At 42.6% G+C, this 13,702-nt stretch overlaps 1 protein-coding gene across 5 annotated transcripts in view; it reads left to right on the forward strand.

The window, feature by feature from the left end:
- Positions 1-13,702, forward strand: part of Hs6st2 (heparan sulfate 6-O-sulfotransferase 2) — a 277,491-nt gene that overhangs the window by 233,478 nt on the left and 30,311 nt on the right. For 4 of the 5 annotated variants that reach the window (XM_026787540.1, XM_026787541.1, XM_026787543.1 and 1 more), the window contains one exon: positions 7,905-7,991. The exons of the other annotated variant lie outside the window; for it this stretch is intronic. In XM_026787540.1, coding sequence (XP_026643341.1) covers positions 7,905-7,991 — 87 coding nt within the window. The remainder of the gene's footprint in view (positions 1-7,904; positions 7,992-13,702) is intronic. 5 annotated transcript variants of the gene reach the window in all.

Below are 13,702 nucleotides of genomic sequence, written 5' to 3' on the forward strand. Positions count from 1 at the left end.
TCATGTTCTCCCTCCTTCTGCTCCTCATTGGGACCTTGCGAGCTCAGTCCAGTGCTCCAGTGTGGGTCTCTGTCTCTATCTCCATCCATCACCAGATGAAGGTTTTATTATTATTAAAGGATGGTATCCTTCTACCACCCAGAATGGTACCTTAGGGTGCAGTTAATACGCTGAAATACAGAAATGGCGTAGGAAAGGGGAATAGAACCACAGAGAAAAGATAGAGTAGATTTCAGTTTAGCCTCCAGTATTTGGTTAGTCCTTGGTAAGAGTGGGCAAAGAAAAGGTACTGACTGTAAAAGAACCTTGGGTTTACTCATTAATTTTTTTCATCTCCAGTGTGTTCCTTACACTGAGGTGGCAGCAGCATGGGATGGACTTTGTGATGGGTTTCTACCCACTCTGTACCTAGCTTAGTGAACTAGGGCATGGGGACATGGACTGGGGTGTACAAGGATCAAGCCTTGCACTTTCCTTTATTACCCTTAGCAGTGAGCTTTCTACAGCTAAATCTACTGATTCAGCCTCTTACTTGGATCCCTGGTCTACAGATCTTTGCAAAGCCCTCACAAGCTCTCACAATCTTCACGCACCAAAGAGGAACTCAACATTCTGGCAAAGGATGCCACCAGACGTATCTGCTCCTTAATCCCAAGGACAACTGTCCCGTTTGGTCCCACTGCTTACCTCATGACTTAGGGTACCCTTTGGAGCAGAGATTAGTGTATTACTCTGTCTTTCTTCTGGAATTCCAATGCCATCTCTTTAAATGTCTGGCAAAAATTGTCCATCCATAACCTAGCTTTAATATGTGCCAAGCCCAATCCCTCATTATGTTCTATAACCTATATTCTCCTCCCAACTAATCTCTTTAACTGGTAGAGTAGATTTGTTTTCCAGCCATCTGGTTTCTGAACATTCTCCACAACTGTTTAGAGTTTATTCTCATTCCTCAAATGTAGTCAGTCTCCAAATTGTGTTTTGTTTTCCTTTTTTTTTTATTCTAGGCATTGTTTCTTTCTTTCCACCTCTCTCATGACCATGCTAGTCCAAGCATCTTTTGTATCTTAGGTCTCAATTACCCAAAGCTATCTTGTGACTTTTATTCCTTAACCTCCCTTCTGATGGAGAAACACCAGAGCTTGATGAGGCTATAGCAATGGTACAATAGCACTTACAACTGTTAGCTAAAGTTCCACCGGCCTCAGATACTCTGAAAGCAAGGTCCACATTCTTTCAAAATGCATGCTTGATTGGCTAGCTTACATGAGACCATAATATAATTTAAAATCTGACTCATATTTTCTCCTGACCCCAGCGAGACATTAAGCAATATGGCTATCACTCCTTTGGCAAAACCCAGCATGTGCCACTAGGTGAGAAGAGCAAACAGCAACAATAATCAATGAGCTCATTGCTGCCGTTCCTGGTGCCCCGTGGTTAGCTGTTAGACCGAGACGTTAATGGAAGGGGAGAGGGCAGGGTAATGTGTGTGCCTAGGCAGCCTTTTCTCAAAGCTTTGCCATTCCAGAGCAGCTGTGAGCTTCTCTATGAATGGGCTACCTGATTGGTTTAAATCCCTCTGTTTTTTAGCACATGACAATCCTAAAACACTAAGAAGTTAGACGTCTCACTGGCAGCCAAGATTAGAACTCAAGACTCTTAAGCAAGTGCTTTGAGCTTAGGAGTTGTCTCCAAAAGACTAGCGTTATACTAGGCTACCCAGTAACAAAGATAAGCCTTGGTCTTCTCTGAAAAGCCTCCTCTGCTATCCAGAGTTAAGCCAAGGGAAGCCAGGTGGAGGAGCAAAAAAAAAAAAAATGTGCATCTTGGAGAACTGAACTTTCTCTGCCTGATGAGTAACAGAAGTAGAGGTAATGAGTATAAGAGACTAAAAGGATGATGGACTCTAATTCAAACACTTCAGGTAGAAGGAATGAAAATGAAAAAGGTAGGGGGGGCGGTGGCAAAGAAAGAAAACCACTTAGGACATAACAAGGCAGGAAAATGACACAAAGATGCTTCATCAGCTTTAATTAAAGGAATCAATATTTCAAGAGCTTTTTTACCCGGTAACAGAACAAGGGCAAACTACTTCAAAAATGTAGGCCTCTTCGAGATGCAAAAGGCAAGCACGCTCATCAGGAAGCAGTCGAGATTTAAAAGCCTCTCCCAAGATTTCCACTTGGTAGATGGGCTGTCGAGTGGACTCAGACATCAGTGTGGGGAGCACACTGGATGAGTTTGTGTCTTTCCTACTGACTGGGTTTTACGTGCATGGCCCAATCCTCAGAGCTTTCTGAAGCCCAGAGTCTTTGCATGAAGCACAGAATAGCTACTATTTCCCCCAAGAGAGACTTGCAATGAGCCCTCCACAGTAGCTTGGGCTACACCTCTATTATCACTTACAAGAACATGCATTGGAAATCACTAAAAGCTATGTGGTTGCAACAGGCTTAGGACTATTATTAAGAAGCACTCTCCTATTGGCCAAGCATGCTTGCTTGAAAACGAAATTTCTTTTCAAAACTCACGTGTCTTTGCAATACACATGATGACCAACCATCAGCAACCGAATTCCAATTTCCCTGGAAATTCAGCTATGGCAAGTATGTGATATATATATATGTGTGTGTGTGTGTGTGTGTGTGTGTGTGTGTGTGTGTGTGTGTGTGTATCACCATTTCTTTTTCTCACAGTTGCCAGACCTTTTAATCTTTGATAATTATCCTTCCCTCTGAGCCCAAATGCAGGGTGTTTTTTATTTATTTGTTCAAGATTTTTTTTCTATGTGCTCGCTTTGCTTGTTTTCTGTTGCATTAACCAGATTCGTGAGCACGAGTTAGTTATACGGAAGCTGGTTTGTTTATCACGGTTGTAAAGGCCCTGAAGATCAAGATGGGACAATTTGATATCCATTGTCTGAAACCAAAATGACAGCCAGATCCACTCCTGCTGGAGTTTTCTCACGGAGGCAATTAAGAGCAATCACTCAGTCATATCTAAAGTCCTCGTGCCGCACATAACACGGCAGATGATGGCAGGATATGTTGAAAGTAGCAAGCAGACATGGGCTGATGAGAGCAGATGTGTTTCGGAGTGTTTGACTCCCTTGAGGGAAGCTTGCTCTTACAGTGTCCGGCCCACTCATGAAGTCTCTGACCCTGTGGTCCTGATTAAATGTCCATCTCTGTTAAATGCCTCACCACCTCCCAATATCATTAAATTTGGGCATCAACCCTCAATGTAGCTTTTCCCAAGGACAAATGATGCTTAAACCATAACAAGCACCAACTTAAAAGTTAGCAGAAGAGACAGATAAACAATAAAATACCAGCGATACTGTGAGACCATATGTTTAGGGCCAAAAACTGAACCAGTGACAGTCAGTGTGTATGCAATCGCCTCTGCCTGGTTCCTGAAATACAATTTCAGCTTCTTAGGACTCTGGGAATGAATTTTTACAATTCAAGTAACTGCAGAAGCAAACTATTTCTCTTGGACCTGAGGTTTATTGTTTCCAAAAAGAGCTTATGATGTACAGATATCTGTACACTGTCCATCAACAAAGTGGGTTAAACCACTGGGGGAAGGAGAGTGGTGGAGGGTGTGACCTGCATGTATAAGGGTCTAGCTTCAATCTTAAATAGCAGTTTAAAAACAACCCGTGAATGAAGCATGTTTTCAACCACTAAGTTCTTTGTTCATAATTACCTCTCTGGCAAGCCCGAAAGAACTCCAGCAGGAGAGGGTCTGGTTGCCATTTTAGTTCCCGACAATGAATATTAAATTGTCCCTCCAGGAACCCTTGGAGAATGCTGCAGACTTGGGTCCATCACAGTTTTCCTACTTACAAGGAATGTGCGCAGCACTGCGGGATTTATTTTTGCACCATTCTGCCCTTTGGTGCATATGTGGAGCCTGGATGGGGAAAAAAAAGCCTCCTTGCTATTAATAGTTAGTGAGGACAGCCCAGCAGACAGTCAGAGGCGGGCTGGCGCACATTAGCTTTTCTTATCAGAATCTCACCTGGACTTGGTTTCACAAGCCTTTGATGAGGCCCAGAGGAGAGCCAGAATCTTATCTCTGAAGAGGAGACAACTCAGGTGGGGCTCAAGAGGGCTGGACCCCGACCTTCTGGGATTTCAGCCACAGCTCTTGAGATTACAACTTAAAGGAGAGATGAAAGTGAAGAGGGCTGGCAAGGGGTGGAGAAGCAGACGGATCAAAGGAGGGACAACTGAGCATGTCTGTTTCAGATGCAAAGGTTAGGAACTAGCTCAAAAGCAGCGGGGTCCCCTCCTCATTCGCATATGCCCCGAATTATCAGCCATAGAGCTTAGAAGCAAACAGACATTCCTGTCAGTCCCTGTGAGTGCTGGCTGTTTCAGTGACCAGGATTCTTGGCAGCATCTTAATCTTCAGGCCTTTGACCTGTGTCTTTCCAGATCTTTGAGGCTCCCAGTAGTCTGCTGCTGCAGTATTTTCGCTTTATCTCTTACGAGGCACTTTGGGAAAACTCAAGGCCCTCAGAATTACTGCTTTCATTGTCTTCGTGTCTCAAGGTTTGAGATTTACAGCATCTTGTCGGGGGTTTATCTACCCAGCCTACATCTCTGGGATGTGGAAAGATGGCTTTTTTTTCTGCCCTTTTTTGGCAGCTCTCTCTGTCCAACGATCCTTAGTATTGCTACAAAATTGTCCTCCTAGGATCCAAGCCTGCCAGAAGTTCTTCTTGCCCACTCCCCTTTCTGATCCAGTTCCCACCGGGAACCCGTCTGTTATTTGCACAGAACACACATTTGGACACGATTGAGTACTTTCACCTCTAGCCTTGGTGCCGTACCGTCCCCCACGTGATTTATTCTTGAGAATGTTTTTGTTTTCATCCCCCTCAGCTCTGCACTTCAGGGACTTGGCAGTAGGCCTGAGGGTGGGGTGGGGTAGGATCATTTCTATCTTTTTTTTTCTTTTCATTTCTATCTTTTAAAGGTTTCTACTCCAGGACAACCCACCTCCTCCGGAGAGGCAGCTGACAATAATAAGGTTGTCTTTGCAGGCTGACATTTTCTCCTGATTTCCTGCCTTGCTCCTCCCTTGAGAATCACTTGTAATGCAAATTTTACAAGACCTTCTTCCTCAAGGCCCAGAGGTGGGAATTTAGCAATAAGAATGACTGTTGTCTTATTCAAAAATACATGGACCTCTAAAGTTAGGTGAGCATGTAACCTGAGTTTGGAGCCTCTACAGCGTGATTTAAAAACCCTCTGGTGTAAGAGTGCTACATCCAGGCAAATTCCCCACTGCCTACTGTGTGTGTGTGTGTGTGTGTGTGTGTGTGTGTGTGTGTGTGTGTAAGACTGAAAGAGGCCCAGTGTCCAGGAATGTAGAAGGGAGGTGACTAAGACCCCCTCATGTTTATTTTCCCCCTTTGAGTCTGGGGCCCTTGTGGCCCATCCTGACTTCAAACTTAATTTGCAGCTGAGGATGATCCTGCACCTTTAATCCTCAGTGCTGGAATCACAGACATGTGCCACCACACAGGTTTCTGTTGTTGCACTGGGGATTCAGCCCAGGGAGTCATGCACGCTCGGCAAACCCTCTACCGACTAAGCTATAGCCCCGGCCGCTACTTGTGTGTAGCAGGAAGCTTACGGCATCCTTTGCATTGAACTGCACCCACTTTTAAAAGCAAGAATTTTGAATTGTTTTGAATGAGAACTTTCTGTTTTCTTTCTTTCATCCTTCCTTTCCTCTCCTTCTTCCTGCTCTCCATCTTCCTTCTCTCCTTCTTTCTGCTGTTTATTACCATACAAAGTAGCAGCTCTCATAATGACATTTTCATACATGCCTCTGATTGATCTTTCTGACCAGAATCTTTTGTCCAGATTTGAATTGTGGCAGCCAATTTCTGACCTTGGTTCCTGATAGGGTGTGTGACTAGTATTCATCCCTGAACTGCCTAAGGAGTTCTTTGTCAGGAAAATTGTAATGGACGGGTGGGGGGTAGCAGTCCTCTTTGAGCTCCCCAGTCTCCAGTGAGCATGTCGCCCAAGCATGAGTGGTATCCCCACTGCCTCCTTGTTTAAAATTGCAGCAGCATCAGTGCCCACCTGCATGACTCCTGCTTTACTTGGCTGCTTTTGGCTCTTGTGGACTCTCCATCCAAACTGCTGGAGCTTTTGCTAATATCAACTCCTCCTGATTAGTGTTTGTCTATGTCTATCCATCTTTATTACCTTTGCCTATCCATCTTTATTACCTTTGCAATCACAAGGAGCCCTCATTAATTCTCGTTCCAATCACACCCTGGTGCCCACTTGAAACTAGTGACTGTAGGATAGAATGTCATTTATGACCCCCTCCCAGCCTACACATAAATGCTACTACACAGAAACACTTGTTTTCAAAGGACTTTAAAGATTCATAAGAATCTAGAAGGCTCTTTGACATTCTCTCTAGACACTACTGTCTACCCATAGAAGGTTCTGGGCCCATGAGATAGCTCCGCAGGTAAAAGCACTTGTTGAGCAAACCCAAGAGCCTCAGTTTGATCCTGGAACCTTTGGTTGACCAAGAAACAATGGAAAGTTGTCCCCTGATTTCCACATGCACTCCATTTTACACACACACACACACACACACACACACACACACATCACAGACACACACCAATACACACATACACACACATGTATTAATAATAACAAACTTTAAATTACAAAAGAAGGTCCTGGGTTGATGAGCTCTCTCTGAGTACTTGCTGCCATGAGGGCATCCCTTAGGCCCACATAAGAAAAGGAGAGAAATGACTCCTACAAGTTGCCCCGTGACCTCTCTGTGCACAGGCTGTGGCACATGGGCATACACATTTGAGTGTATACACACAATACGTAACTATATGTAAACAAAAAATAAAGGAGGTCCTATTATATACCTTGAACAAGAAGATATGCATGTTTTTACCTTCAATCTTTATGAGGTTCTGCTGACATAGATTTTAATACAGAAAAAAATTATGATGAAATTGGGATAAATAATTCCACACATCAAGTGGAGAGGTTTTGAACTGGTTTCCATGGAAATCTTAAAATGAAGTAAAGTATTAATTTCAAGGCAATTCAGCTGAATTGAAGATAATGGTAAAATAGTTTGATAAAGGAAATAGAATAAAGTAATCAAGGGGACTCCAATCAATTATTCCTCTTTGTTTACTTTAGGGTGATTAATTTGCCTTCGTTTATTAACCTGATGAGATTAAGCAGACCTGCCTTGCGATTTATTTAGTACTTGTTTCCAAGGTTTGACAAAAGCTGTGGAGTTATTGAAGGTGGAAATTTAAATTCAATTACTCATGAAGCAAGTGGTGCTTCTCTTGAAAGAATATCTGAATTCATGGCCTTCCCAGGCAACATTATGAGTGAAAATTATTAATTCATCTGATAGTATCTCCCAAAGACATTTTGAAGTCACTTGGTATCCATACTCCTCACTGAAAGTCAGCAGCTTCTGAACTGAACTTGTTATGCAGACACTCCAGTGGCTGGAAATGGAAGAGGTTTTGTTTGGTTGGTTGAAGAGAAGCTACCACTCCGTTTTTACTATGGTTTTGTGACCCTTTTCCCCACTAAAGCCCTCCTGGGAGCTTGAGCTATGGTGCTACTATTCATGGGAATTAACAGGTCAAACGTTTCTCTAAAGGACAGTTTTATTTGACCTTGACTAATGGTTCCCACTATGATTGACACTAAAGGACATCACTGGATAAAAATTTGCTGGAGTGGGAAGGAGGGAGGAAGGGAGGGAGGGAGAGAGAGGAAGAGGTCTTGAAAATCTTTAAATGAAATGACTAATTGCTTTTTGTCTCTGTGTTCTTTGTATATATTTTTGTTCGGTGGGTATAGTAAGGATAGATGGGGTTCTTCAAGCTTCAACTCAGGCGCCAACTCTCCATCATCTCCAAAGACCCGGAGCACACCTAAGAGTGGGAAGTAAGTGAAAACCGCTGTTGTGTATCTCACATATTCACCGCCAAGCCGTGTGTCCTCATTTTCTCATTCATTCATTGTCATTCAATGAAGACATGCGGGATGCTTTCCATGCGCCTAACAGTGGGAATTAAAAGAACAATATCTATGAAAGTGATACTCATATAAGGAGGAGGGAAGGGGAAGAAGAGGCCTGAGATGATTTTGCAAGGGTAAAGGGCATTTGTCTGGAAAGGCAATGCAAGTTTTATTCTAAGATGTTCAAGCATTAAATAAGCAACACTGGTTCATCACTTTATGGTTTGGGCAATGCATGAAAATCCATGTTTTGATATTTAAGGTTAAATTAGAAGGTTCTGGAAAATGAGTTCATAAATTTCCTGATTCAAATACATTTACACTTTAATTATATCTGTGATTACATGATATGTTTATTCTTTTCACAATAACTAGCATATACAATGCCCTACATTTTTGTTTTGCATTGGGTACGTGTGGTAGTTGATTTATGTCTTTAACATGGTTCCAAATGACAGTTTTGGCTAATCTCTCCTCTTGGCTTTAGCAGAATATGGCATTCTGAATTGGTGTGTCCCCATGGAGATGACATCCCTTCAGTTAGACAGATACCCCTCCAATAGGTACAGCCCTACAATGAACAACTCAAGATTTATTTATTTATTTATTTATTTATTTATTTATTTATTTATTTATTTATTTATGCCTTGGTGCATTGGTGCTTTGACAGTGTGTATATTTGAGGGTATCACGCCCTCTGGAACTGGAGTTCTAGACAGTTGTGAGCTGTTATGTGGGTACTAAGAATTGAACCCATATTCTCTGGAAGAGAAGCCAGTGCTCTTAACTGCGAAGCCATCTCTCCAGCCGCTCAATTTTTCTTCTAGTCTCTCTTTCCCAAGGATGCAGGGCTTTTTGCTGGCCTGCATCTAGCAAATGAAAGATGTTTTCCTCCCACTAGGAGCTCTAATGGGGTAATAAGATATGCCACTACAAGAGCAAGGCTTTGCCATGGAAGGTGGTAATATATTTTATGCATTCAGCACTGGACACTAAATGCTGTACTTTGAATATAATCTGCTATTCGATTCCCAATGTGAGAGATGTATTGGCTGCCGCTTTGCCCTTCTTTTTCACCTCCTGAATACCATTTCAGTTTTGCATTTAAGTTGATTGTGGCCTATATGTGAAAGTATGAAAAGTGGTGGAAAAGATATGAGGCTAACTCTCTGAACAGTTAGAATTCATGTCGGTTATTTATTGCCAAGCACCACAGTCAAAATGCTGTATAGATTATGAGGGAATAGAAGTGACGGACGCATTTCCAAACAGTGGATGGTTTCCAAATCAGTCCCCTGCCATTGTTACTGCACACTCTCGGTTCACAGTGATGCACTGGAGAGAAGCTTTAACTCCAGACTTGAAGAAATGACAGATCCTACCTAAGCTCAGACTCTGTCTGGGCACCCTTATTCATACTTATCACACTGATGCTTCCAGGGTGCAATTTCCATTTATTAGACCCGGATGTAAAACATGGATGTTTATGATTTACTGATACACTTCAAAAGAAGCATTGCTTTAATTTTTTGGACTTTGCAAGCTCCTGATCTTTTATCTATTAAGTGAGGAGCCCCTGTGTATCACCCCAGGAGCAGTTGGTATAATGTGAGTTAGGCGGATGCCAAGAATGCATGCAGAATACTATATCCAGGTTGTTCACAGTAGGAGGCCTGAATAAATGAGTTCTCAAGTAGATAAACCATGATCTTCTATCACAGCTACTATGTTTGGATCCATCCTAAGCTCTTGCCATTTTTGCATTCTGAGCTAGATGTCTTCTGTTTGCCATACACAGTGACTTACAGATTACTATAATCCCTTTTAACTTTCCGTCATCTTGGTTAGTTATTAGTATTAAATTAGAAAGTTTTCAGATCCCTTCTTCACAGTTAGGGTAACCAGATTCCTCTGTGTCACAGCCCTGCACTTATCTCCCACTGGTTTTGAGGAGTGGAATTTTTTCTTAATCTGTCACTGCATATTTCTCTGCCTTGGGTTATCTTTGTCCTCAGGAACAATGCTGGTGCTTCGTGACTGTGATAAGACACTTGGAGACCTTCTTCACACCTTGTAGAATGCTGTCTATCAGTGTCTAGGTTTCTGCTCTGTGGTTCAGAGAAAGGTATTCTGTATACGCTTTGCCCTTCCTTGGTTTCAGGGCATATGGTGGTAGCAACAGGCAGCAATGGAAGGCGCCCATTCTGCTGGGCTTCCTGGCATTATTTGATCTAATGACAGTGTAGCTCTAGTTTCTCTTGGCTATTTTAGAGGCCAGATATAGGCTGCAAGAGAGAAAGACTGTTTTTCTCTGAAAAGAAATCAGTTCTTCTGTTTTCTAAAGAAATATAAAATGTACAAGTCAAACTCTGCCAAGTTCGCCTTATGGCAAATATTAATAGTAACGAGTATGTATTGCTTGTGTGCTTATGTGACAACATGCCTATGGCTCACGAAGTACATGTTCCCTCCATAATCCTTGCCCACATAAAGCTCACATGCTGGACACTATTATTTTTTTTCTACTTTATATGTGAAGAAATTGCAATTTGGGAAAATAATATGTTGAAAGGAGATCTACAAATGAATGGTTTTTGCAAAGACCATCTTTGACTCAAGTTCTATAAGTTATTATAATATGTATCTATGTGTGTATGTATGGAGATAGATGATGATTATGATGATAGATAGATAGATAGATAGATAGATAGATAGATAGATAGATAGATAGGGGCAGAGGGAGGGAGAGAATCTACTTTGTACCTTCGTGCTGTATTCTGAGGTCACATAGATAAAAACAAAATGTCCAGTAACTATCCCCAAGTAGCTCACAGTCTTGGTAATGTAAAATAATGATATGTTGTTTAAGTGATGCAATTAAATAGTCACAACATGTGACATGAGTTACCACTAACCAATACAGTTATTGGGATGCAGAAGTCAAGTCATGATGTTGGTTAAGTGACTTCCGACCCCTTTAATGTTATCAATATTCACCTCTAATTTAACAAACCTAGGTAGGTCAAGACCAAAGAAAATGCAAGATGTAGGGATGGGAAGGGAAGGTGGTTCAGTGGGTAGAACACTTTCTCTGTAAACACAAGGACCTGACTTTAAATTCCCCTTACCAGTATGACTATGGTCTTCATATGCCTATTGCTCTAATGTTAGCAGACAGAAACAAGTGGGTACCAGGAGCTCACTAGCCGCTAGTGAAACTTGGTGAAGCTGAAATGGTGAGCTTCAGGATCTGGCTCATGGAAATAAGGCAGAGAGCAATAAAGACACGACTCCCTCCTCTGGCCATTGTATGTGTTTGCATGAGCAATGCTAATTTAACACGCACACACACACACACACACACCACTCACTCACTTGCCAGCCCTCCCTTCCCACACGAAGAAAATGCCTGCTGGAAAGTGGCTCAGAGAAGCTGGAGTTGTGGAGTCAGTCAAAGCTACAACTGCACGAACAATTGCTCCTTCTGACTTTCCACCTACTTAGAGCCTACAGAGGTCCAATGAAGCATGGTCAGGGAGGAGCTCAGGAAACCTCCAGCTTGGACGTTGTGTCGATTCTGCTTGCTCCGTTGCATTGCCTGGATCCGAAGCTGGGCAGCCAGCCTTCTGTTTCAGGGAGGAACAGATGGAGTGGGATATGTCTGAGCGGCAGAGCCAGACCACCCTGGCAAGGACTTTCAGTGAGGAGCAAGCAATTTCTTCCATGTTGACAGTGAGTCAGATTGACAAGACAGAGACAGAAATCAGTCCGGAGTCATAGCTTGAGATCAAACAGTTTAAGTTTTGCAGACGCTTGCTGATCCATGGCCAACCAGGCCAGGTCACAGCACTGAGCCTCACATGGGGCTCCTTTTTGGAATATAAATGTGTTACTCAGCCTGACACAGCAGCCCACCGTCAATCGGTTTACCTCCCACTGGATCACATTGAATCCATCAAGGCTGAAAATGCATAGTTGCCACCAGGAGCTGTCAACGTGTTCAGTGTTGCTAACTTGTTCTGGTTTCAGGAGATACGAGTCTTAGCATGTTACCCACTCTGGCCTTGAATTCACAAGTTTCTTACTCTCTGGGATTCATGGCATCTGCCACCATGTCCAGTTTTAAGTGTGCTTATTTTGTAGCAGAATATTTTCATTCTTTACATGAGGCCTTGGCTGGACAGATTGTAGATAAGGAAACCACCACTAATGAAAGGGAAATCACATCTCCTAAGTCACGCATCTACTTCATAGCAGACGGAAGCCTAGAACTCTGGTCTTCTAATGCTCAGCACTTCAGCTCCTGGCCTCTTTTGCTCCCAGATGTCCAACAATATGCTTTGCCTCCATAGTCCATGATGCATGGATTGAGGGTGCAGTGGAAATGTAGATTTTGGAAGAAATATGCTTATTCCACTTTATAGAAAATACAGCAGTAGAGGTAGAGAAAGGAAAAGGCATGCACTCCTCCAATGCTTCCTTTTTCTCTAAAATACAGCTCTGCTGTGTTTGGAGCGTGTCTTTTCTCGAGCTATTGTTGTACTCTCAATGATGCAATAATTAGAATGTACAGATCACCACGATGTTTTCTCTCAAACCAAACAGCCAGTGCTGGCGGTCCTCTCTATGTAGAGATACAGGTATTCCTCACCTTATAATAAACCCGCCATAAGCCGAAAATGTGTTAAAATGCATGTAAGAGCTGATGAGAAAACCCAGCTAAGTGCTTGCCGTATAAACATAATGGCACACCCGAGGTCAGTCCCCAGAACCCATGTAAGAAAGCTGAGCACACTGGCACATGCATGTCATCCCAGCACTGGGAAGGCTGACCCAGAAATACCTCTGGGACTCACTGGATAGCCAGCCAGCCTGATCTGCTTGGTGAGATCCAGGCCAGTAAGAGACCCCTGACCTCCATATGCACACACACGTGTGCATGCACATTCTTAGGAGGCTGAGGGAGACAGGTTGTGAATCTGAGGTCAGGCTGGGCTGCATAGCGGAACCTTGTCTCAAAAATAATGTACTTAATACACCGTTGTCTATTGACTGTCAAATATGCCCCCTCGCACTATTCTGTTTTAAGACTTGGACCTTGGCAGCTAATGCTGTTCTGAGAGGTTGTGAATGTTTTACATGTGATGCCTTGTGCAGGCGTAGGACCATAAGAGTCAGGCTTGAGCTTCTGGACCATCTCTGCTTCCAACCCAAGTTCCCTGCTTCCTGACCTAGTAGATATCATAACAAACTATCTCACAAGCTCCTACCACTACTGGCTGAGGCTGCCAGCCACCATACCTTCTTTGTCTTTTTAGACTGTATGCCCTGAATTGTGAGCCAAAAGAAAGCTCTCTTCCCTTAAGTTGTATCTGTCCGATATTTTGGTCTAACAATAAGAGTAGTTGATGATGTGTGCATATACTCATATACCCACTGTATTATCGTCCAGGGATGCCCATTTATATTTGATTACATGCAGATGAGATGATGCTAAAAAGTCTCAGTGTGAAATAGTTCTAACATAGGCTGAGACAATGGAAAGGCACGAGACAATTCCCACTTTTAAATACTCTTTTATTTTTCTTTTTTATTTTTATTTTTTTATTTTTTATTTTTTTTATTTATTTATTGAG

The sequence above is a fragment of the Microtus ochrogaster genome, linkage group LG10, assembly GCF_000317375.1.
Source record: "Microtus ochrogaster isolate Prairie Vole_2 linkage group LG10, MicOch1.0, whole genome shotgun sequence".
NCBI classification, from domain to species: Eukaryota; Metazoa; Chordata; class Mammalia; order Rodentia; family Cricetidae; genus Microtus; species Microtus ochrogaster.